This window comes from Dromiciops gliroides, chromosome 6, assembly GCF_019393635.1.
Source record: "Dromiciops gliroides isolate mDroGli1 chromosome 6, mDroGli1.pri, whole genome shotgun sequence".
Taxonomy (NCBI): Eukaryota; Metazoa; Chordata; class Mammalia; order Microbiotheria; family Microbiotheriidae; genus Dromiciops; species Dromiciops gliroides.
Window position 1 is genome coordinate 162,183,067 of NC_057866.1, and position 27,646 is coordinate 162,210,712.

At 40.0% G+C, this 27,646-nt stretch overlaps 1 protein-coding gene across 1 annotated transcript in view; it reads left to right on the forward strand.

The window, feature by feature from the left end:
- Positions 1–27,646, forward strand: part of ARHGAP10 (Rho GTPase activating protein 10) — a 369,896-nt gene that overhangs the window by 205,615 nt on the left and 136,635 nt on the right. The window contains exon 14 of the mRNA XM_043973392.1: positions 21,084–21,158. Coding sequence (XP_043829327.1) covers positions 21,084–21,158 — 75 coding nt within the window. The remainder of the gene's footprint in view (positions 1–21,083; positions 21,159–27,646) is intronic.

Here is a 27,646-nt window from a genome sequence, read left to right on the forward strand (position 1 = left end):
TTTTATTCCCTTTCAGCTATCTCAGCCATTCCAATGACCTGATATTGATAATTGATGCCCAGTTCTCTGTCTCCAGTCCTAGATTTTCCCTGAGTTTTAGTGCTGTATTTTTAACTCTTATATTATTGTGTGATTGGCTTGCTGTCACGTTAAATCAAACACATCCAAAACTGAACTTATCATCTCCCACCTTCCAATCTTCTCTATTTCTGTTGGAAAGTCATCTTAAACTCTTTCCTATTGCTCTATTTGCCCATGTCCAGTAGAATCCAGTAAACACTGACTAAGCATTTGTTACATGGAAAGAATTTTGCTAGGTGATAGGAATACAGAGATGAGACCAGAAATCAGCTCCTCCATCTGGTAGCTTACATTCTCCTCAGGAGCTAAGAATGAGAGTGTGTGTGTGTGTGTGTGTGTGTGTGTGTGTGTGTGTGTGTGTGTGCATTTGTATGATAGCATTTTATCAAATTTTTATTATTAAGCTCCTACTATGTGCCAGGCACTCTTCTAAGTGCCTTACTTCCTGCTTCGGGATCTCTGTTGCCTACTACATAAAGTTAAAATGACTTAGCTAACATTCAAGGCTCATCCCAGTCTGAACCTGTTCTCACCTCCTGGCTCTGTGTCTTTCCGTGACCTATCAGAGGTCTCCCCGTGCGCTCCTTTCTTCACAGGTGTGCCTCTCAGTGTGTAGGATTTGGAATTAGAGGGTTCAGCTACTAGCTCCGCCATGTATGACTTTGGGCAAATCACATAATGTCCCTGGGTCTTTAATTTCCCAACTATAAAATGAAAGAGGTCAGGCCAGGTGACCTCCAAGGCTCCATGCATGCACTTTCTCCAGTCTTGTCTTCCCCTCTTCAAGTCCCACCCACGTCCCAAGATCCAGCTCACATCCTTCTCTGCTAGGGAAACATTTATTGTCCATATTGCTCATTCGATCCCGATTTTACCCTGCTTGGTGTTATTTAATTATTCATATTGTGAAAGAAAAACAAACAATACTCTGTATTTAGCTAGAATCTGTCAGACGCAGTTTATTAATATACCAGCAGTTTGCCTGGAAAGAGAGATTCTGACCAGTTTCTCCTGCTAAACCAGAAGAACCCTCCTACTTAAGCAATATCCAGGTCCCATGTTATAAGCTTAGTCTGGCAATCTATCAGGAAACATATTCCGTGTCTCCTATGTGTTAAGCCCTTGAGATACAAAAATAAAAAGTGAAACATGCTTTAACCTCAAAGCATTTATACTCTAACAGAAACAAAAGTAATCATGAAAGAAAAGATGAAGAAATTCTCTAGCGACCAAAATCCCAAAATGCAGTTTTCAGGAAAGAGTTTTGAGTTCTTTCTTTAGTAAAGCGAATGATTGGTCACGTTGGCACACTCTGGAGGAGAATTTGTCTTCTCAAAAACTAAGGATAAACTGTGAACAAAGAATACCCCCCGAATTTTGACAACTATACATCTAAGCTTCGATTTGAGATTCAAATGGAGACCAGTGATATTAGACATTTAAATATACAACAAATGCCTTGGTAATTTAGGCTTCCCACATTTCGTAGGCTTGCCTTATTTTTACTTTTTTGTTTCTATTGTTCAGTTTGTCTGACTTTTCATGACCCTATTTGGGGTTTTCTGGCAAAGATTTCCTTCTCCAGCTCCTTTTACAGATGAGGAACTCAGGAAAACAAAGTTAGGTGACTTACCTAGGGTCACACACAGTAAGTGTCTGAGACTGGATTTGAACTCACGAAGATGAATCTTCCTGACTCCAGACCCAGCATTCTATCTACTGTGCCACCTAGCTGCCCCTTATTTTCACTCCCAAGTTTTAAACCCCCTGTAATCCAGGGAGCAAATCTTGCAATTGTTTATATCTTCTTCAGTAACTATCTCCTTCAAAATCTTGTTCAATAAAGACTTTCTTTTTGAGGGATTATTCAGAGATTGTTCTATAATAATATGTAGCACATACAATATAATATATAATGAATGATGTCCACATCATTGTTCCATTCCCAAACCCTCTTCCAAAATCAACAAATTGGCATACAAATATCATCTCTCATATGTAATTTTTTTATGAATTAGACAAATCACATAATGCAATAGATGTATATATTCTATATGTAATAATAGTTAGACTTGAATGCTATTATATTCATATAAGTACTTCAAGGTCTAGAAAATTTTATTTAATTCAACATTCATATTGAATAATTCATGGTTAATTATTCAGTAATTCATATTGAATTGTTCAGTATGAATTCAATTATTCAGTATTTAATTATTTAATATTCACAGCAATCTGGTGAGACCGAGAAACATGAGTATTATTATCCCCATTATATAGATTAGGATGTAGAGGCTCCAGAGAGATTGACTTTATTACTCAGAGTCACATGGCACACAGCTTGTTAGTAGCAGAGCTGAAATTCCAACCTCGCATGTCTCTTTCAGTTACACCACAACTGAAACCTATCATACAGTGTAATCAATGACCATCTCTCTACTTCCAGACCCAGGAATCACCAGGTTTTATAAAAAAGTATATTTTGGATTGGGTTTGAGTCCTTTACATCCTTATTTTGTCATCTTCCTATAATAATGATAAAATGAGATGTCTGGGGGATGTAAGTTGATAACTGCAAAATTTTTCAGTTTCAGAATTTCGAGGGCATTCCTGTTATTTTCCTAGGTGCCTTCCTTCTGTTTCACCTCCAAGATCAGGAAGTTGTATTCTTCTAAAACAATATACACTTGGTCAATTTCATGTGCACACGTTGGGAAATGTACAAAATCAATGCAAGAACATCTCTTTATGGCTGTTAAAACAAACAAAAAATCAAACACACATCCTCATGGAAATTAAATTTGTTATGCCTCTTCTGTTTACGAAGCTTATCTATTAGAAAATCTTCCATATGTAAAGAATTTGAATATGCACTTTCATTTCTAGGGTATGGAATTAAAATGTTTGTCTCGGCAAGCTGTCAACTATCAAATGCAGAATTTAAATTAAATTCACATGAATTGATGAGATAAAACTAGAAAGCCCTGTACAGTATAAGTTAGGATGATCTTTGGTTACCCTAACTCTCCAGAGCTAAGCTTCCTTCCTTTTGAAAAGGAGGCACTTTCAGTAATTAAAAAAAAAAAAATCTTTTGGAATTTGCTTACAAAATTGTCTCCCTCTCAAGTACCTTTGTCCTGGGTAGAAGCTCAAGGTGAACACTTATGGAGAATTATCTCTCTTAGTCTCAGTATTTATCACTGGGTTAAAAAAAAAGACATTTAAACTGAACTTGTAACATATTTTACTATGATTGCACATTAATCTTAAATTGCCCAAGGGCAAATTATATGCAAAATCAGGAAAATAAAGGACAGCTGTCTCCTGAGATTTACTGTCTCTGGAGTCCGGTTTCCCCCCCCCCCCCCCTCTCTTTAAGTCTTTTTTAAAAAATCATCAGACTAGGTGTGAGGTGAGTGTGGGTGGAAATAGAGGACAGTCTTATGTGGGTGGAAGCCGAGAAGAGTCTTACAGTGTCTGCAAAAATGCAAATGAAAAAATGCAAACAGAGAGAGAACCAATCCTAGCAAGTCATGAAGTGAATATTCATTTTCTTTGGTAGTTTAGCTTTCTCTGTGTGTGTGTGTGTGTGTGTGTGTGTGTGTGTGTGTGTTTTAAATCTGAAAAGCCTTTAACTTTCAAATAGGTTCCTATGGCAAATTGACAGCAAAGAAGTTCTCCATTGTTGTATGTCTCTGACAGTTCCTGAGATTGGAGTTTGGGGTTTGGTTTGTGATTGCAGTCAACTCTGAAGCATGGGGGTTGGTTTTACCTGGTCGTGGATTTTCTAGGCTCCATCCTAAGCCCCTTTTCTGTCTCCTGCTGCTTTCCATTTTTTTCACCTCTCTCCTCTTGAGCTCTTTAGAAGGTGAATAGGGAGAGAGAAAGATAATAGGGCTGCATGTAGTCATTACATGAAACTATCTTGTTACTTGGTGTGATTGAAGTGGGAGGAGGATGACAATTGTATGATTTCAGAAAGCTCTGGTTCTGTATTTAGAAAGGGAAAAAAAAAAGTGACGACTTAGTATGCCACTGAATGCCAGGTTTTAGAAGCTGAATGTGGAACTAGAAAAAGGCACTTAAAGACTCTGGTTTTGAGATGCCAAAGGAGGTAAACCTGTCCATTGAGGTGAGCCATGATAGAAAAATCATTGTTATTTTACAAATGCCAGTATTGCTTACTGGCTTGAGTATCACTTCTTTTTCATTTATGTTAGTGGTAGTTCTGGAATTATGGAAGGAACTAACTCAAGTCTCTCATTTACCCATTGCTTAAAAGTTTTATGGAAGCTTTGTGGTTTTGTTTCTTAAATTGCTGTTACTTATCACTGTATTTTCCTCTTCCTGCCATCCCACCAAATGAAATCCTTTTATCACCCTCTTTAAAAAACAAACAAACAAAAACAACTAGCTAAGCAAAACGATTCAAGGTGACTCGGTAGTGGAAAAGATTGCTGGATTTTGAAGAAAAGGACCCTACTCCAAATCCCATCCCTGCCATTGCTTAACTGTGTGACCTTGGAGAAGTTCTTTAACTTTGCTGGGCCTCGATTACTCATCTGACTCTACGGCCTCTAAGTTACCTTCCAACTTTAAATTTCTGATCCAATAACACCACCAGCAATTATCTGCACCTGTACTCCATCACCTCTCTAATGAAGGATGTGTATTTCACTATCAGATCTCTGGAATACAGAATAGAAATTATGTATAATACTGTGGTCTGATGTGCTTTCATGTGGCTTTAATTATTATATTCATGTTGTATGTTGTTCTCGTTCTGATTTCTTCATTGTATCAGTTCATATACAATTGATCATGTTTCAGTTCTTCATATTTAGAGATTTGTCTAATCTCGGAGCTGATCGCTATATAATATTTCATCGTATTGGTGCTACAATATGTTCAGCCATTCTTGATTTTTATTTTTTTGAGGCAGTTGGGGCTAAGTGACTTGCCCAGGGTCACACAGCTAGTAAGTGTTAAGTGTCTGAGGCTGGATTTGAACTCAGGTCCTCCTGACTTCAGGGCTGGTACTCTATCCACTGCGCCACCTAGCTGACCCATAGCCATCCCTTAATTAATAGATAGCCACTTCCACACCACTTTTTTGCTACTACGAATGCTGCCATGAATATTTAATCTGTATGGGACCTTTCTGTCACCAGCTTCCTTGAGGTATCTGCCTAGGAGTGAGATCACCTGGTCCAAGAGTATTGAGAGCAACTTTTCTTGTCCGTTTCAAACTGATTTCCAGAATATTTGGACCATTTCACAGGACATCAATGCAGCAGCGTATTTTCAAAGCCAAGGTCCGGCCAACATTCTTTCTTACCCATTGCCTCCATCATTTCCCCAACTGAAGATACTAAACAAACAGTAACATTAATGTTTGAATCTCAGCATTCCCTTTCTCAGCTTCTCGCTGAAGTGTTCTTGAGTACTGAAATAATCAAAAGGCAGTTAATAAGAAGAGGAGACCAAAGAAAAGTAGTAAGTGGTATATGTAATCCCAGTGTGTATAACCTGTGCTTTTATAACTCAAGGTGAAGTGTACTGTACAACATTGTCTTTCAGTACTGGACTGTAGCTGTAGCTGGCTTTAGGCATGCATGGAGACAGATGGCAGCAGTGAGACACGGTTTTAGAGTTCCTCATTTGTAAACCAGTGTGGTCTTAATAGAGTGGATGAAAAGAAGACCTGAGAGAAAGAGGAGCAGAAGTTTGGGTTTACCCCGAGTTTGGGACAAGTTCACTCGGTTCAGGCTCACGTTGACTTCCCTTACTTTTGTTTTCTGTTGAAATGTATACGTCAAGTGTTTTTGGCAGAAGATTGACCTTCCTCATGTAAATCTTCCTCTTTTCCACCATTGATCTTACTTGATGGTCGATACCTTTTTCTTCCCCCTTCATATGCTGGATAGAAGCATTTCTTGATGGCAGACTTCTTGAGACAGATGCGTACTCATCCATTCTGATGCTCCTTAAACCTTGAGACGCTTGGCTTACAAAGCTGCATATAGTCTCTGTTCTTTCCTCATTCCTTTCTTGATTTCTAAAGCTGTTAACAGCCAGTTAAAAAAAATAAAATCTGATGTGAAGTAGTTAAAGGACTTAATTCTTCTCTTTGACAATCTAAAGTGGGAATGTTTAACTGGGGGTCCAGGTGTCTGTGCGTAGATTTCAGGGAATTTGTCAACCTGTTTGGAAAAATAGGTTTTTATTTCTTTCATCCATCCATCTATCCATCCATCTTTTCACTTATTCATTCATCTATTTCTTTATGCCATTTATTTATTTATAATTTCTTCCATTACATTCCTAGCTGAAATGAAGCATTTCCTTCAACCATTTATAAATTTTATTTGGAGAAGGGTTCAAGTTTTGCCTCAATGCCCTGACCCCAGGCAGCTCTTTCAAGCAATAAGGTGCACAGAGGGTTGCTAATGTACATTTGTGGAGGGAGTTTTCATTCTGGAATTCCTCTCATTAATGAAATCACATTCGGAACCACCTTCCTCCCAAAAAGCAACAAACCAACCACAACTATATTAATGTGCTTAGAATCTTATAACTTAAAAAAAAAAGCTTATAGTTCAGGTACATGTTTTGTTGTTGTTGTTGTGTGTTGTTTTTTTTTGTTTGTTTGTTTTGGTGAGACAATTGGGGTTAAGTGACTTGCCCAGGGTCACACAGCTAGTCATGTACATCTTTTAAAAAGAGAAATGAGGAAGTGGAGGTATTAATAAGGTGGGGATCCCTTGGCTAGCAACATTTAAGATGATGAACTCTAGAACTGGAAAGGGTCTGACCGGTCAGTGGGATGACTGTGTAACCTTACAGATGAGAAAATTGAGGCCTAGAAGAGATTAATTAAATTTCCTAAGGTCACACAGACAAAGTAATTGAGTACAAAGACAACTATTTTGAGGGCAGTGACCAGCAATTTTTACATCTGAGACAAAAACCAAAAATTGTGTCCCTAATTCTGTTTTTGGCAGGGGGAGGGGTGGAGGAGACCCTGAAATAGTTCCTGACTGTTTTGGGGTCAACTATTCCCTGCGTAGATGCCAGGGGCAAAGCCAGTCCTGGTAGTTCACCAGGGTGTCCTGTCTCCAGGTTTGGAGGTAACAGAGAAAGTCACCACCTGGAGACATCTGGTAAATTCCTATTTTAACTAATTTTTGCTAAGCAGGTACTAAGCTCAATTGTTTTTTCTCTTCCTGAAGGACTGGATTTGTTATTATTATTTATGTCTAAATTTTGGCATCCTTGGTAAAGGCTTTGATCACCCCACCCTACTTAGAACTATTTATAAGTTCCTGCTGTTGTTGCTCTCCCTCGTCCCCTCCCTCGTCCCCTCCCTCGTCCCCTCCCTCGTCCCCTCCCTCGTCCCCTCCCTCGTCCCCTCCCTCGTCCCCTCCCTCGTCCCCTCCCTCCTCCCCTCCCTCCTCCCCTCCCTCCTCCCCTCCCTCCTCCCCCCTTCCTCCCCCCTTCCCCTTCACCTCTTCTTCCTCTTTTTTTTTAAACAGTGCCTAATATGCTATCAATGCTAAATAAAATTAACCGAGTTCCTTTCATGAGTACAGAGATGGTGCAAATGAAATATTTCAAAGATAGCATGTTCATAAGGATGAGTGATAGCTTTTTTGATCTGTTAAAAGTAATCATGTTTGGTTTCAGTACCTTGCCTTTACTACTGGTTCAATAGCACTGTAATGTTGTGGGTTTTTTTAACCTAAAATTTGAAAAGCTGCAAAATGATAATAAAAACAGGACATATATGCTTTATGTACCTGTATAATATTTATTTTCCTATAGTCTAGTGATGCCATATCATCTGTGAAATATGTAACATGCACATTCAAAACCACAAATATACTGCAGTTGGTGTTATATTTATTTATAGTTCATCTTCATTATCATTATATTAGGTCGGGTGACCTGATCAGAATAGTTAAGATTTCTTTCTTTTCTATTTATCACCTTTATTGGGGGGGGGGTGTTAAGTGACTTGCCCAGGGTCACAGCAGCTAGTGTCAAGTGTTTGAGGTCAAATTTGAACTCAGGTCCTCCTGAATCCAGGGCTGGTGCTTTATCCACTGTACCACTTAGCTGCTCCACCTTGGCTTTTCTTTTATAGGTATTTCTCAACTCTTTTCTACAGTGATTACTTATCATCCCTTTCCGTTTTATCTTACTTTCAAAAATCTTTCCAGGGATAATCAGCTAATATTTATAATTACAAATAGACACTTTAAATGCTGATTAATATTTATATATGCATGAATATTTGTGTGTGTTTATACATTACATATGCCTCAGGGAAGGGGTTGGCTTTGCAGTGCCTGTGAGATGTATAAAACAATATATATGTATACAGACATATGCATGAATATGTGTGTATATAAATGTCTATATATACATATGTGTGTATGTAATGCACACACCACAGATTTATCTATCATGTAAATATGCAAGAGATATAGGCAAATACATACATTTAAATATTTATTTGAAATGTCATATTTTTTCTCAAGAACATGAATATTCTTTAATTAATATGAATATTAATGCTCTTAAGATGTTGACATGGATTTGAAAGGAAAGACAGAGGCTGACCTATTGTGAGTATAAAACTGGTATGTTTTAGTTTTATGAAATCATAGAATCTAATGCTTTATTTTTATACTACCATATAGTATAGTGCAGCAAAAATCCTTTATCATAACTTTATCAGTGTCACAAATGAAAAAAACAATATGGCTTTTAGACCAACTGCATTTCCTCATCGTCTTTCCAGATACATCATCCCCTTTATTCCTCGTTGGAATTAATTGTGCACATATCATTCTGATGATGTCAACTTTGACATCTTTAGTCAACTTCCTTCTTGGCCAAGGAATCCTCCTCCTATTTTCTACCCAGATATTCTCCACCAGGTTTTTTCCTTTGGGTTTGTGGCTTTCCCCATACCAAGCTGCCCCTCCTTCCCACCCTTCCCCTAGTGAAAATGATTAATTTTTACACCTCACGCTTTTGCTCTAGCTGATATTCTAGCCACATTTTTGGAGCTCAGGTCTTCCGATTGCTCAGATGCTCATCATTGTGCATCGTAGTATCAGTCTGGTTAGTTTCGATACTTTTCTATCTCCATTCAGGACCTGTTTGGAGGTAGACAATATTGACCTATTTGACCACAGTGGTGGTAAAGATTGGGGGGCATAAGCAAAAAGGGTAGGAGCTAAGGAGTTATAGTAGTGAGGTGAAAGGGCACCTGAGCTTTCCAACTTTCTGTGTGCCTTGGCCCCACACAAATTCTCCATGCCACCCTCCTCACATCCCCAAGCCTGATGCACCTAGCTGCTCATCTCTGTTTCAAAGAGCAGCAAAATCCTTCTGGTCACCCCACCTTGCATCATGTCCCAACCTCTCTATTTAGTTGCCCTCCCTTTCTCTTTAAGTAGTTTTGCCATCCTGCAAATTTCTAGTGTTTTAGTAATAACAATGACCATTGATATATTATTGAAGTAGAAATTCATGTAAGACTTTTTCGGTTCTAGTGTATCTAGAGGCTCCTGACTGAAACCCAGCCTATTTTCTTCAGACCCTTTTCTTTGTTTTTTTGTTTTTTTGTTTGTTTTGCGAGGGGCAATGAGGGTTAAGTGACTTGCCCAGGGTCACACAGCTAGTGTCAAGTGTCTGAGGCCAGATTTGAACTCAGTTCCTTCTGAATCCAGGACCAGTGCTTATCTACTGCACCACCTAGCTGCCCCAGACCTTTTTCTTGCACTCCTAAAATAACAGATGCTTGATAGTTTGATTTGGTTTAAAATTAATTTTAGCATAGTGCACTCAGCACTCTCTGATATGACAAAAAAAAGTTGAAGATATGGTTTTTGTCCTTATTGTAGCTTTTAATATCATTGGAAATGTAAGGGCTAAAATTCTAGCTAGTCGGTCTAAAATCTAATGAGTGGTCACCAATAAATTATAAGCTTTATCAAGAGTTAGACTTTTTAGCATTTATTAAGAAGAATAAGAATTTGATGAAGAGAAAGAGAAAGGCCTAGATTCATCTATCTATTAAAGGGAGAGAGCATTCCTAGCTCTGCTCTCCGCCAGAGTCCATATGAAAGAGAGAGAGTCAGAGTGCCAGCCTCCCACAAGCAAACATCACTTCCTGACGCCAAAGAAAAGACACATGGTCTTGCCCTCAGAGACCTTCACATCATGGTGGAGCTTTTCTACAGTAAGTCTCCAGCAGGTGGCATCATTCCAGTCGTTACAGAAAGAAACAATGAGGACTAGAAATGATAGATTGCAGGGGCAGCTAGGAGGCACAGTGGATAGAGCACTGGCCCTGGAGTCAGGAGTACCTGAGTTCAAATTGGGCCTCAGATACTTGACACTTACTAGCTGTGTGACCCTGGGCAAGTCACTTAACCCTAAATGCCTCACTTTAAAAAAAAAAAAAAAAGAAATGATAGGTTGCAAATGGGAATGATATTTATAGTTTGGGATGGTGGATAAAAATATAGGACTTAGTGTCAGGAAAATCCAGGTTTTTATCCATCCCATCTTACATTTACTAACTCGGTGACCATGGGCATGGCACTCTCTAAACTTCTGTTGACTTATGTATAAAATGGGGATTAATAGCTATAATATCTGTCCCCAAAGGACATCTGCAAGTGTCAAGGGAGATAATCTATGCAGACTGCTTTGTAAGCTTTCAAGCATTGTGGATGTGTCAGTTGTTGTTAGGTGGTATATTGTAGATGGTAAATTCCGTAGGAATTCAGAGAAGGAGAAGCTCAGGGACCCTTGGGGAAGGCTTTGGGGGCATGGTGGAGTAGAATTTTAATCAATAGGCAGCTAAGTGGGGCAGTGGATAGAGTGCTGATCCTGGAGTTAGAAAGATTCATCTTCTTGTGTTCAAATTTGTCTTCTGACACCTCCTAGCTGTGTGACCCTGGGCAGGTCACTTAACCCTGTTTGCCTCGGTTTCTTCATCTGTAAAAATCAGCTGGACAAGGAAAAGGCAAACCATTTTAGTATCTCTGCCAAGAAATCCAAAATGGAGTCCCAGAGAAGTGGATATAACTGAAACGATTAAACAAAAACAAGAACGACAAAGGACTCGAATGAAGTGTGACACAGGTGGGTGGATGTTTACAGGACAGTATGTAGCAAGAACAGAGGCCTGGACTGGAGTATCTTTATATTTGGAAGTATGGAAGGTCTGACTGGTTAGAGAGTTTGTGTTGGAGATCAGCGAGGGCTAGGCAAGATGGAGCCTGTGGATGACAGGGGTCCCAAATGATAACCTGCTCTCCAGAGTTACCAGGGATCTCTAATCATCAAATCTGATGGCCTGTTTTCAGCTCTCTTCCTTCTCAACCTCTCTGTGGTCTTTGAAACTGTTACCCTCCCTCCTTTTTGCTTTCTGGGGTTTTGTGACACTGCTCTTTCTTGGTTCTTCTACTTAATGACCGCTCTTTTTCAATCTTTGTTGATTCATCATTCATGTCATGACCCCTGACTGTGAGTGTGTCCCAAGGCTCAGTTCTGAGTCCTCTTCTCATCTCTCTATATTCTTTCACTTGGTGACTAAATCAGCTCCCAAGGGTTTAATTATTTCTATGAAGATGACTCTCAAATCTATGAGTCCAAGCCCAGGCTCTCTCCTGAGCTCTTACTAACATGTCTCAAGCTGCCTATTAAATATTTCAGATTGGATATCCCATAGGTAGATCCAACCCATCGTGTCCCACACTGAACTCATTCTGTTTACATCCTCTTGAAATGTTCCTTATCCTTCTAGGCACTGGGTTTTTTAGCCTTGGTGTTTTCCTTCCCTTCTCTCAATTTTTCCACCCTACACATCTAATTAATTGCCATCACTCACCATTTTTACCCTCAGTAACATCTTTTGGGCCCCCTCTTTACTCACTAGCCCACAACTCTCATTCAGGGATTCATCACCTCTCACCTGACTACTGCCATCGTCTTCAAAATTGTTCCCTTTGTTTCAAGTCTGCTTTTCCCCAAGCTATCCTGCACACGTCTGTCAAAAATGAGTTTTCTAAAGTTTACACCTGCCCATGTCACTCCCCTGCCCCATAAACTCCCCTTGTTCTCTATTGCCTCTGGAGTCAAGTATAAGCTCTGCTCTTTGACTCTGAAAACCCTTCCCTACTTGGCCACAATTCCCTTTCCTGCATGTCACAGTCCAGCCAGATTGAATTTCTTGTTGTTTATTGAATATGACACTCCATCTTCTGTTCAAGTACTTTTGCATAGCTTCTCGCCTAGGCCTTCCTCTTTACCTCCATCTCTTAGAATAGTGTGTTTTCCTTCCTCAGAGGCAGCTAGGTGGCTCAGTGGATAGAGCATTGGAAGTCAGAAAGACCTGAGTTCGAATTTGGCCACACATACTTACTATCTGTGTGACCCTGGGCAAGTCCCTTAACTGTGTTTGCTTCAGTTTCCTAATCTGTAAAATGAGCTGCAGGAAGAAATGGCAAACCACTCCCGTATCTTTGCCATGAAAACCCTAAATGGTGTCAGAAAGAGTCAGACAGGACTGAAATGACTCAATAGGAACAAAGGACTCTGGGCAAGTCATTTAACCTCTGTCCATCTCAGTTTCCTCATCTGTAAAATGGGGATAATAATAGTATTTATCTCATTTTAAAATTAAAAAAAATTTTTTTTTTTTTTAGTGAGGCAATTGGGGTTAGGTGACTTGCCCAGGGTCACACAGCTAGTAAGTGTTAAGTGTCTGAGGCCGGATTTGAATTCAGGTACTCCTGACTCCAGGGCCGGTGCTCTATCCACTGTGCCACCTAGCTGCCCCTCATTTTTAAAATTTAAAAAATTTTTTAAAAAAATTAATAAAGTATTTTTTTTCTGTTACATGTAAAGATAGTTCTCAACTTTTGTTTATACAAGCTTTACAATTTCAGATTTTTCTCCCTCCCTCCCCTCCCTTCCCCCTCCCCTAGACAGCAGGTAATCTGATATAGGTTATATATATATATATATATATATATATATATATATATATATATATATATATACACATAATAACATTAAACATATTTCTGCATTAGTCATGTTATAAGAGAAAAAATCAGAGCAATGATGAAAAACCTCAAAATAGAAAAAAAAAACAGCATCAAAAACAAAAGAAATAGTATAGTTCATTCAGCATCTATACTCCGCAGTTCTTTTTTTTTTTTCTTGGATTTGGAGATCCTCTTCCATCACAAGTTCCCTGGAACTCTTGTGCCATTGCATTGGTGAGAAGAATTTAGTCCATCACAGTAGATCAACACTCAATGTTGATGATACTGTGTACAATGTTCTTCTGGTTCTGCTCATCTCACTCATCATCAGCTCACATAAGACCCTCCAGGTTTCTCTGAACTCCTCCTGCTCATCATTTCTTACAGCACAATAGTATTCCATTGTATTCATACACCACAACTTGTCCAGCCATTCCCCAATTGATGGGCACCCCCTCAACCTCCAATTCCTTGCTACCACGTAAAGAGCAGCTATAAATATTTTTGTACATGTGGGTCCCTTTCCCCTTTCCATGATTTCTTTGGGGAAAAGACCCAAAAGTGGTATAATAGTATTTATCTCAAAGGGTTTTTGTGAGGATTACAGGACCTAATTGGTTTCCTTTAAGTCTCAACTAAAACCCCACGCCCTACAGGAAGCCTTCTCCAACCTCTCATGATTCCAGTGCCTCCTCTCTTAATTATTTCCTATTCATCCTGTACAGAGCTGACTTTGTATAAGTTTACATATTTTCTCTCCCCCTTTAGATTATAAGCTCTTCGAGGGAAGGCACTATCTTTTGCCTCTCTTTGCATACCCACTGCTTACACAAATTTGGCACTTAATTGAATTGAATTTGAGGTATTTGTCAAGTACTTAGCACAGTGCCTGGCATATAGTAAGCCTTGCTTTTTCCTTTCTCTTCTCCTTTCCCTTTAAAACTATAATCAAATGCTGGCTTTTGTATGAAAAATTTACCGAATTTCAACCTCTCCCCCCTCCCCACCAGCTGCTAGTGTTCTTCCCCTCCAAAATTTACATCATCATTGTTTTGTGTGATCTACCTACCTGTGGCCTTCCCTAATAGAAGACATACTCCTTCAGGGCAGAGATCCTTTCGTTTTCAAACATCTCTGTATCTCCAATACTTTGCAAGAAGTAAGTACTTAATAAATGCCTGCCGAGTGATCAACAGTCCAGGGATTTTAGGTTTTTGTCGAGTGAATAATAAAGAACGATTATAGGTTCGTGTGCAGGGAGAGCACATACAGAAGCAGTATTTTAGGATGATTATTTTGGTAGTGCTCTGCAAGTCTGGACGAGCTGGGAGAAACAGGTTGGGGTTGAAGGTTGTTGTCAGCACTTCTGTAAATGTATGTCTGTGGGCCTGTAGCTTCTTCTGCCCTGGTTCTGTCTCTGTGTCTTCATTGCTACAGAAAGTGTGTTTTCCTATTTAGTATCTTGGTCTGAAGCTTTTTCAGATAACACTGGAAGAAGGGAAGTTCTGTAATCCTCAAATACAGTTTGAGGGTAGTGTGGTTCAGTGGAAAGAGCTCTGGGTTGGAGTGTCCCAGGAGCAAGTTTAAATACTGGCTCTGCCACTTAATGATGCTGTGATCTTGAGCAAATCACTTAACACCTCTGTGCCTCAGTTTCATTATCTGTAAAGTGACTGGGTTGGACTACATGACCTCTGTCATAGTTCCCAATTCTATGATCCTATGCCTTTTAAATAACATTTCCAGATTGCTTTTCTAAGTGGTTTATTTAAATTTCATTAAAAAGTAAAAACCATGTTGAGCTGCATTAATTCCCCCCTGCACCTCTCATTATGCATTAGCAATTAACTTTGCTTCTCTCAGGCTGATGAATTTGAACTTGATCAATTATCTGATAGTAATTACCAGCACAGTGATTATTATTGCAAAAGTAACATCCTTGTTTCAATACTACAGGTATTTTAGACGTTTTTCATGGCAGCCCATTTGTTTGACTATGGAACATGTCTTAGAGATTTGACTTCTTTCATTCTGATGAGGTTATTTTAAGTTTCTCATATTGGGGTCCCTCTTTCTCTAAATTCTTTCTGAAGACCATCTCCAGTTGTCCTAATATATATCTTGCCACTGGACCCAGATGGCTCTGGAGGAGAGAGTGTGAGGCTGGTGACTTTGTACAGCCCTCCCTCACTTAAATCCAATTCACTGTAAGTCATGACATCACCTCCCTGATGTCATGACCCTCTGCAAGAACAAAGGACAAACAACAGCAACAAAAAAATCCCAACAAATTCTTTCTCAAAAGCATTTTAATTTTAATAAATCTGCCTCAGTTGTCCATATGTTTGAGAAATGAGGCCTTTATCAGGCAAACTTGCATCAAAATTTTTTTCACTGCTACAATTGCTAACTGTATTTCCCTCCATCCTATTCCTCCCCACACCATTTACTCTATTCTCTATCTCCTTTCACTCTGTCCCTCTTCGTGTTTTGCTTCTGACTTCCCACAACCACAATCTGCCCTCTCTTCTATCACCCCCCACTCCAATCCCCTTCCCTTCCTTCTTTCCTGCAGGGTAAAATAGATTTCTGTACCCAATTGAATGTGTATGTTATTCCCTCTGTGCCAATTCTGACGAGAGTAGGGTTCACTCACTCCCCCACATCTCCCCCATCTTTCCCTCCACCGTATAAGCTTTTTCTTCTTTTATGTGAGATAATTTACCCCATTCCACCTCTCCCTTTCCCTTTCTCCCAGTGCATTCCTCTCTCACCCCTTAATTTTATATTTTTTAAAGATATCATCCCTTCATATTCAACTCACACCTGTTCAAAAGCATTTTAAGACATTTTTTTCTATTTTAAATTTTCTGAACAAATCCTATCTGGAGGAAGAAATAGAGTCCCTTTTTTCCCCTTCCATTTACAAAACTGATGTCTTTTTTTTTTTTTTTTTAAGTGAGGCAGTTGGGGTTAAGTGACTTGCCCAGGGTCACACAGCTAGTAAGTGTTAAGTGTCTGAGGCCGGATTTGAATTCAGGTACTCCTGAATCCAGGGCTGGTGCTCTATCCACTGTGCCACCTAGCTGCCCCAAAACTGATATCTTTTAAAAAAATACCTGGCATTTCCTGATATGCTCCTGTCCTTCATGGAACATTCTTTCCTAATTAAGAAAAAGTTCAGTAAACTGACTAACAAAGCAGCTACATCTGATAGTGTATGCAAAACACATAAATCCTTCCTTTCTCTTGAGAGGTTTACATTCTTTTTTCTCTGAGAACCAAGATAATTGCAAATAATCTGAATTTGTATACCTTTGTGGTCTCTTCCTGTACTTCAGTGTAGCCATTGTGTATTTTGCTCTTCTAGTTCTTGCTTTCTTCACTCTTTCTTCACTTCCGCATCTGTTTGTAAAATCTTCTTGTGTTTCTCTGGATTCCTCATGTTTGTTATGTCTTCCTAAACAATGTTATTTCATTGCATTCATATGCCACAGTTTATTCATTAATAATCCAGTTATTTGGCACTCATTTAGTTACTGGTTTGTTTGTTTTACAACAGGATGTGATGCCACAAATATTTTGTTTTATTCTCCATTCTTAACCCAATTTCAGAAAGCTTCTTCATCTTCTGCCCATTGGCCATCTGTTTGTCTTTAAAACAAAACAAAACTCTTGGCTTGTCCAGGCTTGCAGTTGATCTCCATACCATGTCAGACACTGTCTCTCTAACTGATTTTTTGCTGTAAAGTGTCATAAGCAGAGAAATAGATTAGTCTCCTTTGTTCTTGTTCTGTGAGCTTTAGTCAAGTAATTGAAGGAGATAGAGGAAAAAACAGTTATGACCCTGGAGAAATGGGAGTTTGTGTGACATGGGCATGCTCAGTAAAGGATAAGGAGAGAAGAATATGATTATATTTGTAAGGAAGACACAAAAGGGAGGAGAAATTACTAAACTAATTCCCATAATCAATTCTCTTCTTATCTTGGAAATGTTAGAGGTTAAATGTACCATCACCTACCTTGCCAGGCAGCCTTTGTGTTTTTATTGGAGATGACATCAACCTCACAGAAAATAAATGCATTGCCTAAAAGCTGCCAATCTTTAGAAAAGTAAAAATAGGAAGTTATTTTTGACTTAATTTTTTTTTATTTGCCTTTTTTTTTTTCCTGTTGTGCTTTGAGTTGCTTGCTTTCTGGTTAGAGATGGCAACAGCTTCCATGATGTGGTTCAATTTAGTCTAAAATTTGAGTTTTCTTTGAAGTATTAGCCTTCCTTACCGGGAAAGTTGTGTAATTTTTTTTTTTCTTTTGGCGGGGTTAACGAGGGTTAAGTGACTTCCCCAGGGTCACCCAGCTAGTAAGTGTCAAGTGTTTGAGACCAGATTTGAACTCAGGTCCTCCTGAATCCGGGGCTGGTACTTTATCCACTGCACTACCTAGCTGCCCTGTAAATATTATTGAAGAAGCATGATGGTTCCTTTTTGGACTTGAATGAACTTGAGCTTGGGTGCTCTTGGGAGATCCCTGTGATTCTATTCTATTTTACTCTCTGGACATTCTCTTGGGATTCATCCATACAATGACTTCTGGTCCACTAGTTTATAAATCTCAACCCCCACCGTACCCCCAACGTTTTTAAAAATCAGATTTTATTTACAAGGCACCATAGCAACAAGGATGACAATTGTTTGTCTGTAGATTGTGTGTGATCTAAGGTAATCATAATTCTTGCTTCTAGGCCTTGATTTAAGTTTAGATGTATCATGTGTGGGATGGTAGAGAGGACAGAGAGGGCTAGCCTCAGAATCAGGATCAATGGGATTAATTCCTTCTCTGGCGTGTGTGACTGTGAGCAAATGACTTCTCCTTCCATTCTTCCCAGACAGTTGTCTACGTTGCAAAGCAGGGTCTTACCTGCATTGGCAGAAGCAGTTATTACATGCAGAGCTTAGCATATAGTAGGTGCTTAAAAAATGTTATTTGAGTGACTTACATCAGGGATTCGATATCCCAGTGAAATTGTAGGTCCTATCTCCTTCCCCAAATAGTAGTGATACCAAGACATTACATGGGGGATAGAGGGTTAGCTTCAGAGTCGGGAAGACCTAGACTGCAGTCTTACCCCTTACATTGACACTGTGATCATGGACTAGTCAATTAACCCCTTGAGGGCCCCAGGTATCTTTTTTTGTTTTGTTTTTGTGTTTGTTTTTGTGGGGCAATGGGGTTAAGTGACTTGCCCAGGGTCACACAGCTGCTAAGTGTCAAGTGTCTGAGGCTGGATTTGAACTCAGGTCTTCCTGAATCCAGGGCTGGTGCTCTATCTACTGTGCCACCTAGCCGCCCCCTCCAGGGGCTATAAGCTAGAGATGAGCTGTCAGTCTGTAGGAAGCATTTCTATACCAGGAGTTCTCCACATTGATAAAATCACAGGTGTCCTAGTGGCATAGATTTAGTTGGAACAGGACTTTATAGGTGATCTATTCTACCTTTCCTCCTCCTCCTCCTTTTTTTTTAAACTGATGAGGAAACTGAAGTCCAGGGATGTTAAGCGATTTGTCCAAAGTCACAAAGAATCCACATTAAATCTTAGAGCTGGGATTTGAATCCAGGGCCTCTGAATCCAAATCCTTTCCATTAATCTGTGAAATGGACATTATACGTTGTTTTTATATATGTGGGGTTTTTTGTGTGTGTGTTTTGTTTTTTATTTTTTTGGTGAGGCAATTGGGGTCAAGTGACTCGCCCAGGGTCACACAGCTAGTAAGTGTCAAGTGTCTGAGGCCGGATTTGAACTCAGGTCCTCCTGACTCCAGGGCTGGTGCTCTATCCACTGCGCCACCTAGCTGCCCCTATACATTGTTTTTAAATCAATTAGTTGATCAATCAACAAATGTTTTTAAGTTCTGACTAGGCCAGGCATTGTGGGAAGTGAGGGAGATACAAGGGAAATACCCCAAAGACAGCCCCATCTCTCTGGGAGTTCCTTTCAAATGCAGAAGACATCATGCACAAAGTTTTTGGAGGCTACACACTAGCAGTGAGAGGTGGATTCAGCCAAGGCTTCATGTACATGGTGGTAGTTGGGCTGAGTCTTGAAGGAAGCCAGGAACCCCATGATGAGGAGGTGACGAGGAAGAGCATTTCAGGCATAAGGGACATCTAGTAGTGCCCAGGTGCAGAGAAGAAGTCGGAACATTGCATGGTTTGATTTCAGGGTGTATGTATGGAAAATAAGGTATGAGAGCCCAAAGAACTGGGGTGCAGAGAGATTAAAATACCAAACAGAGGAGTTTTTATCTCCTCGTAGAGGTAATAGGGAGCCATTGGAAATGATTGAATATGGGAGTGACTCTCTTAAACCTGAACTTGAGGAAAATCACTTTGGCAGCTGTGGGGAAGATGGATTAGGGCTGAGAGAGGCTCTAGGTAGGGAGAGAGAGAGTTGATGGGTTATTGCAGGAGGCCAGGTGAGAGATGATGAGGTTCTGAGCTAGGGTGTTAGCTGAAAGGGGATGGATGTGAGTTATTATGGAGGTGGAAATGACAAGATTTGGCAGCTGGCTGAATATGTGGAGTGAGAGTTAAGAGTTGAAAATGACATCCAGTTGCAAACCTGCACGTACGGAAGTGCCTTGGATAGTAATATAGGAATGGGGTGGGTTTGGGGTGAACAATAGGTTCAGATACGTTGAGTGTGAGATGCCTGCAGGACAGCCACTTTGGAATGGGCAATTGGCAGTTGGTGATGTAGGACTGAAGTCGGGAGAGAGACTAGGGCCAATCTGTAGATCTGAGAGTCATCAGCATAGGCCATTGAATTCAGAAGACTAATGAGGTCCCCCAACAAAGCATAAAAAGAGAAGAGGGCCCAGGACTGGACCTGGTCTTATTCCTCTGCTTAGGGGATATAAATAATGAACCAGCAAAGAAGACATGAGACGGCTGAGAGGAGAACCCAGAGGGAGAGTGTCCCAACAACGCAGAGAGGAGAGAATTCCACAGGGTTGGCTAGGCAATGATATTAGGTGAACTCAAGAAGGTTGAGGATTTAGAAGAGGCCATTAGATGGATCAGTTAGGAGGTCATTGGCACCTGAAAAGAGAACAGTTTCATTTGAGTGTTGTAGTTAGAAATTGAACTACTGGGGCAGCTGGGTGGCATAGTGGATAAAGCACCAGCCCTGAATTCAGGAGGACCTGAGTTCAAATCTGGCCTCATACATTTGACACTTACTAGCTGTATGACTGTAGGCAAGTCATTTAACCTTTATTGCCCCAACCCCCCCAAAATAGAAATTGGACTCTTGGCGGTCAGAAGCGAGTGAGAGGAGAGGAAGCAATGGTAGCAATTATAGACAGCTTTTTCAAGGAGTTAGTCTGAGAATGGAAGGAGAGCTCTAGCATAAGTCATTAGTAAGAATGATGGGATTTAGTGAAAAGTTTTAAAGGTTGGGAAGACTTGGGAGTGTCTGTATAGGGCAGACTGGACCCAGTAGGTAGGGAGAGACTGACAGGGATATAGAAGGTCTGATGGTAGGGACAATGTGCTGGAGAATACAGGATGGGTATTGATTATGTCATCATCAGGACTGCATGTGCGCCTCGTCAAGAAAGGCCATGTACTCATTAGTAACAAAAGAGGAGGAAATGGTGTGGGATTATATCAAGGGGGAAGATGAGGAGGAAAGGCGAATCATTTTTTAAAAATAGGAGACAATTTTCCAATCACAGTTTATGGCCCAGTGCTATTGCTAGACAGCTGTTTTTGTCACATGCCTTATTTTCAGAGACTTGACAAAGTTTTGCTAGTGTTTGATGTTCTGGAATTAATTATTTAGTGATGAAAGTGGTTTGGTCTTTTAAAAATGTAGAGAAATTATATAATATATTCTCGCTAACTTTTTTTTTGTCTCCCACATAGGTATAAATGATCAAGGACTGTACAGAGTTGTGGGGGTGAGTTCAAAGGTCCAGAGACTTCTGAGTGTGTTGATGGGTATGCCTCTTTTATAATCCTTTTTTTTTACTATTCATTATTGGTTTTTATTAATTTAATTTTGTAATATCTCCTATGCTCATAGAATTTGCATTTGCAAAGTTATTCATTACTTCTGCAGTCTAGGCACATGGACTCCTAAGCAGTGATGGATTGGTTACTAGAGAGAAACATTAAAGTTTGCATGAGTTTCTCCCCTCTTCCTTCAACTTTTAGGTCAGACGACTGATTTGGCTCCATGGGTTAGGTGCCTTCCCTACCCTGCCTCCTCCTCCTCCTTCCCCCCTTCCCCCCTCCCCCTCCCCGACCCCCTCCTTCTCCTCTTCCCCCCCCCCCTCTGCAGTTGGGGTTAAGTGACTTGCCTAGGGTCACACAGCTAGTAAGTGTTAAGTGTCTGAGGTCGGATTTGAACTCAGGTCCTCCTGACATCAGGGCTGGTACTCTATCCACTGCGCCACCTAGGTGTCCCTACCCTGCCTCTTCTACCAAACCAACAGGATCTTAGGGTTCTAGATTTTGAGCTGAAAGGGACATTAGGGACCCATGTAATCTAACTCTTCATTTAAAGAGGAAGCACTAAAGATCACAGTGCTCCAAGGTCTCCCAGTCAGGCATAGGAGTAACATTTGAACTCTATTGCTCTCCACTGTACCATGCCATCTCTCTTGGTGTAGATTTATTATTATTATTTTTTGTTTGTTTGTTTTTTGTTTTTGTTTTTGTTTTGTTTTTGTGGGGCAATGAAGGTTAAGTGACTTGCCCAGGGTCACACAGCTAGTAAGTGTCAAGTGTCTGAGGTCAGATTTGAACTCAGGTCCTCCTGAATCCAGGGCCAGTGCTTTATCCACTATGCCATCTAGCTGTCCCCTTCTGGGTATAGATTTAGACCCCGAAGGCCCCACCTCCTCATTTCACAGATGAGGAACTAGAAGGCCAGATATCTTAAGGTCACACAGTGAGCCGTAGAGGTGGGATCTGAACCCAGGACCCCAACCCTCCATATGCAAATCCATGGCCACATAGCATCCCGGCTCTGATATCTGCCTGGCTTCCAGATTGCCTGGCCAGAGTCCTGACAGTACATGAGGTTCGACAAGACCACTGGGATTAGTTCATTTTTATGGAGCTTTCAAACCTGTCACTCCGACAGCAAGGGGCTGATTCTTGGGGCTTCATTGGTATTCAGAGTGGCTTGTATGCAGTTTGCACCAGGCTCTTCTCCAGATCCAGGCACGCTCCATCTGTGCTGATAACACAGTGTTCTTTGGCACGGCAGGCTAGAGGAAACCAGAAAGTGAATTCATTTTATTACCCAAGACATTATGTGAATGACAAAGCGCTTTTTATATTAGATGCCACTGTCAATTCAGTGCCACCTGTACGACTCTCCTCTTGGCCCCCCTCTTCTCCCCACCTCCTTAAACAGGCTGTCTCTTCCTGGAGTGATGATAAGGCATCAGGCTAGAGGGCCTATGTGTCACATCAATCTGTCATAATGACCTTGCTAAATATTAATTTATATGATATCTCACTTTAATTAATCAATATTAACAACGCCTTCAGGTATTCTGTCAGTGTATTTAAAGCTGCCTGCATCGTGCAGCCTTGTAGCAAAGATTCTGTGGGAGGATGCTTCACCCAAGAGGAATAAAAACACCCCACACCTTATAGATAACGTTGGTTGTGTGGGGATGAAAGACTTCATGAACAGCAGTTTTTGTTTTTTTTTCCCCCTGAGGCTTTTATCACAAGGTAGATGTACTTGCTCCCTAGCTGGGCAGTTGGGTTCTAATGCACCATTTGCTCTCAGGGGCCGTTTTCATTTTTGGACTTTCTGGTCTGAGTTGGGCATACGGTTTTGGCATGCCGGTGTTCCCCGTTTACCATTAGCGGTCTCCAAATTAAATAGAACTCAGGTTGCCAGTGGTTCAGTAGCAGCTGGAAGAGTTTAATGGGGATTTCAGCATCTGCTTTTGCTTAATTTTAAAATTAGAAACACTTTTTCCTCGTTTCTAAGATTTGTGTTCTAAGGATTCAAAGTGGAAGATTATACTGGTATCAAAACAGAAAGAAATGTTGGACGAAAAACATGCCACGGGGATCCAGAGGTTCCTCATCTCCCCCTATTTTCAGTTTAGCCAACATTTATTAAGCACCAACAATGTGCAGGGTGCTCCCTGCCTAGGTAGTGGATTACATTGGTCACGATACCCTCAGCCTGTTTTTATTACCTAGTTTCCCTTGTTCAAGGATAGTCTGAACAAAGATTTCTTCTCAGTCTCCCAGAAATGCCGAGCTTTCACAAAATCTGTGATTAATTTCTCTCTGTGTGTCCCTGACCTCCAGTGGCCATATCATCTCCTCATATGAGGCACCCTAAAGAACACTGTAGAGAGTATAAGGTGTTTTTGTTGGCAGCAGGTGGTGGTAATGGTGTTGGTGTGTATTCCTTTGCTGTTGCTAATAACCCCCCACAAAGTTTTTATTTTCTTTGTGCCATGGTTGCCAAGTCCAAAAACAAAGAGGTGACACAGACTGGATCATGCTGTTGGAGAAAATTTTCATTAACTTAATTTTGCAAATGGTGAAGACGTGAGGGAGTCAGTGTGTTAACAGGAAGTATGCTGGATTAAGGTTGCTTTTAGTTGACACTTAATCTGGCTCTTTAAAGCTCACAAAAGCTCATCACATAGGTTGTCTTAATTGAGCCTCACAGTGACCCTATGAGATAGTTGTTGTTCCATTTTCCAGATGAGAACACCAAAAGTGAGATAGGTTACGCAACTTGCCCAGGATCACGTAGTTAGTGAGCGTCTGAGGCAGGACTTAAAAGTTGTTGTTCAGTCACTTCTGACTCTTTGTGACCTATGGACCATAGCATTAGCAAATGTTGGCTCTGGCATTTTCTTGGCAAAGATACTGGAATGGTTTTCCATTTGATTCTCCACTGGATTAAGGCAGACAGAGGTTAAGTGACTTGCCCAGGGTCACAAAGCCAGTAATTGTATGAGGTCAGATTTGAACTCAGGTCTTCCTGACTCCAGACCCAGTGGTCTATCCCCCTGTGCCACCTAGTTGCCTCCAAGGACTTGTAAATAGGTCTTCCTAATTCCAGATTCACTGGGTTACATAGGTTCCCAGTTACAATGGACATTCCCATAAGGCTTTAAGGTTTGGAAAGTGCTTTCCATGCATTATCTGATTTTATTTTTATCACAACCCTGTCAGATATGTGCTACTATTATCTCCAATTTACAGATGAGGAAATTAGCACCTGCAGATTAAATCCCTTTCTCATTGTCATCAATTAGCAAATGTCCAAGGTGGGACTTCAACTAGGTTTCCAAGTTCCATGTTTTCGCCACTATGATTTGATGCCGTTATTGAGCACTGTGAGAAAAATGTAGATTCCTTAGTATTGGGGAAGCATCAGCATTAGAAAATTAGGTTTAACTAAAATCCTTAGTGTCATGTTGGCTAAAATTTATGTTCAGTCATTTTTGACTCTTCAGGATCCTATTTGGGGTTTTCTTGGGAAAGACAGTGGATGAGAATGAGGAAACTGAGGCAAACAGGGTTAGGTAAGTTACCCAGGGTCACACAGTGTTTGTGGCTAGATTTGAACTGAGGTCTTTATGACTCCAAACCCAGCTTTTTGGTCCATTGAGCCACCTAACTGACCTCTCAAAATCAACTCATGCATTAATATCTGCTATCTAATTTGAGTTCCTTAGGATTTCTTTTTCCTTTTAATTATCTCCAGTAGATATTAGGTTTGTTTTCCTTCTTGACTCCAATCAACTCACTTTATCACATTCATCTTTTTGAATTTATTTTATCTTAAGTTGGATTATTGGCTCCTAATGCCAAGCTAATCAAAGAGTTGTCCTTTGATCAACTTAATCTTTATGAATTTGTCTGTGATCTTTGTGACACTAGGCCATTGTATTTTTGGACATTTCTTTCATTAAAATAATGATTTCAAGTTATCATTTTCACAGTGGATATTTTTGGTTTGTTGTTAGATTGCTTTTTTCTTTTAAGAGGCACAGAATTTATACCAATATTTAATATGACATAGATAAAACACATGACCATATGCATCCCTTAAAAGTTAAGGATTTTAGTTAGTTCCTTTTTTATTTCTAATAACCTGCTATACCCATTGAGACTGCTTACCATTTTACTTATGTCTGACTCCTGACTCTTTCAGCATAAGTTATCGTATTTGTATATGGCTTAGTTTAAATGTTTTAGGTGCCTTGGGTACCATAAATGAATACTTACAGTAATTTATAAATGGAGAGGAATACTGAATTTACTTATATGTCCCTGATGGCCCTTGTATATGTTTCCTCATTTACATTTTTAGAATAAAATCAAGAAAAAAATATGTTTCTCCCATCTCCACTTTATTTTTTAACTACCCTTTTCCCTCCTACTTAAGAAAGCAATTGCTGTTGCTGGTAGTATTCTGCGAACATGAAGGTGTTAAATTGCTTGCCAGTAGTTGAGGAGAAGGGAAGTGGCGGAGGAGGAGAAGGAGCTAGAACACCATTCATTCTTCAACCTTTACCCAACTTGCTCAATGTTCTCTCCCTCTTTGTCTCTCTTTCTTCCTCTCCTTCTGAACAAGGCTATGCAATTCCCTTTGTTCCCCCATAGGCAATTCTGTTGTCATCAGTAAGGTTGGGGGTAGCAGCAGCTGCCTGGTCCTTCTTCTCTTTCATTGGAAATGACTCAACATCCCCTTCTATTTGCTTTCACATCATCACCTTTTCCCTTTACCCTCACATCTGTTTCTCCTACATCCTCACTTGAAACCTGTATTTATTCTAAATACTGAACCATTCGCTGAGGAAAGAAATATTAGCTCTTTGTAGCTCCAGATTAGCCACCATTCTTTAGTAAATGGTGGTGGTGGTGGTGGGTGAAAGTAAGAAGAGTGATAAGGTAGGTTAAGAATAAGATGCTTGAATAATAAATACATTTCTTCCTTTTCATTTCTCTGCTCCCTTCCTTCCTTCTCCCTTTGGTGTGGAAAAAATCAGGGAATAGGTTCTGTGAGAAGGTAAAAAATTATGTGGCAAGGTACAATGCATCCTGGTGAGTTCTGTCTGTTTCTAAAACTGAGGGGCAGAAGACTCAGGGTAGATTTGGAGGGGGGGGATAGAAAAGGAGCTATGAAGAAAAGCAGGAGTAATTTAGAAGAGGTTCTTTAAAGAGAATTGCCCTGCTTGCTTTGATCCTGGAACATTTTAAAGCCCCAGTCCTAGGATATAGAAGAGTTGGAATATGGGAGTGGGGTTTGGAAGGAAACTCCACCGCTTCTTATACATTAACCTAGCTGACTCATATCCGAGGTTTGGATCATAAAGCTTGTTTTTCTAATACCTCAAGTCAATGGCTTTCTTGAGTTCTTCAGGATGGGATAAATGTCAGTGGTAGCAGTTACAGGAGATGGCTTCACAGGCAGAGGAATCCTACAATCTCTACTTCCCTTGGAATGATCTTGTTAATTACAAGCATGGGACTAGTTCCCAAGTATGCTCAATCTGAGGACCTGCAAATTGATTTGTCATACTTATTATTTCAGTTTCCTCCTAGTTCTTTTAAGTTTGGGTTCTTTGTGAGAAATGGAATGAGATCATTTTTCTCTCCAAATTTTTTTTTAAAAGCAAAACATACCTTCTAAATGACTGCTTAGAATGTATTTCAAAGCTTCCAAATATGTTATCAACAAATTCCACCTAGCCAAATGCAGCCTCTTATTGTAAAGGAGAGATGGTAATGATTGAGTTATTTGAAAACAGTGAAAATTTAATAGTGGATTAGCAGCATAGACACCATGTAGTCATTAGCTGCTGATGTGACAGCTGCTTTTTATTCTAGGAAGTCAAGAGGAAGACTTATTTTTTTCCATAGAAATACCTTGGTTCTCAAAACCAAACAGAATGATAACTTGTGAGCTGAACATCATATAATAGATGCCTTTTTAGAAACTTTTTGGACCTTAAGATGGTGATTTGCTGGTAGCTAGCTGATTGAAAGTGTTATCTGACTTGTATGTTAAAATGAGATTTAAATAATTGATTTAATGAGAGAGAGAATATTCAGTTACAGAAGTAATTGGTTGGCAAAGCCTTTAGAACAGAATTATTTAGTCCTAGTTATAAAGGACTGCACCTTCAATCAGGGGGCTTAATTTGATTTTTTAAATGTATCTCTGGTTTGTCTGACAAGCTCAGTAACAAATGAGTTCTGAATTGTATGAACTGATCAAAAATGTAATCAGTGTCAATTACCATTGTTGTATTTTATTGCATATTGCTTGTCAGTTGCTGGAATCCAGAAATGTTGAAATGCTTTAAACAGTCGCTGGAGTCATGAGCAATTGACCTTATGTGTACGATATTTTGACTGTAAAATAACCATCACTTCCTGTTTCGTTTCACTTTCAAAATGCCAAGGCGTGACATTGAGTGGGT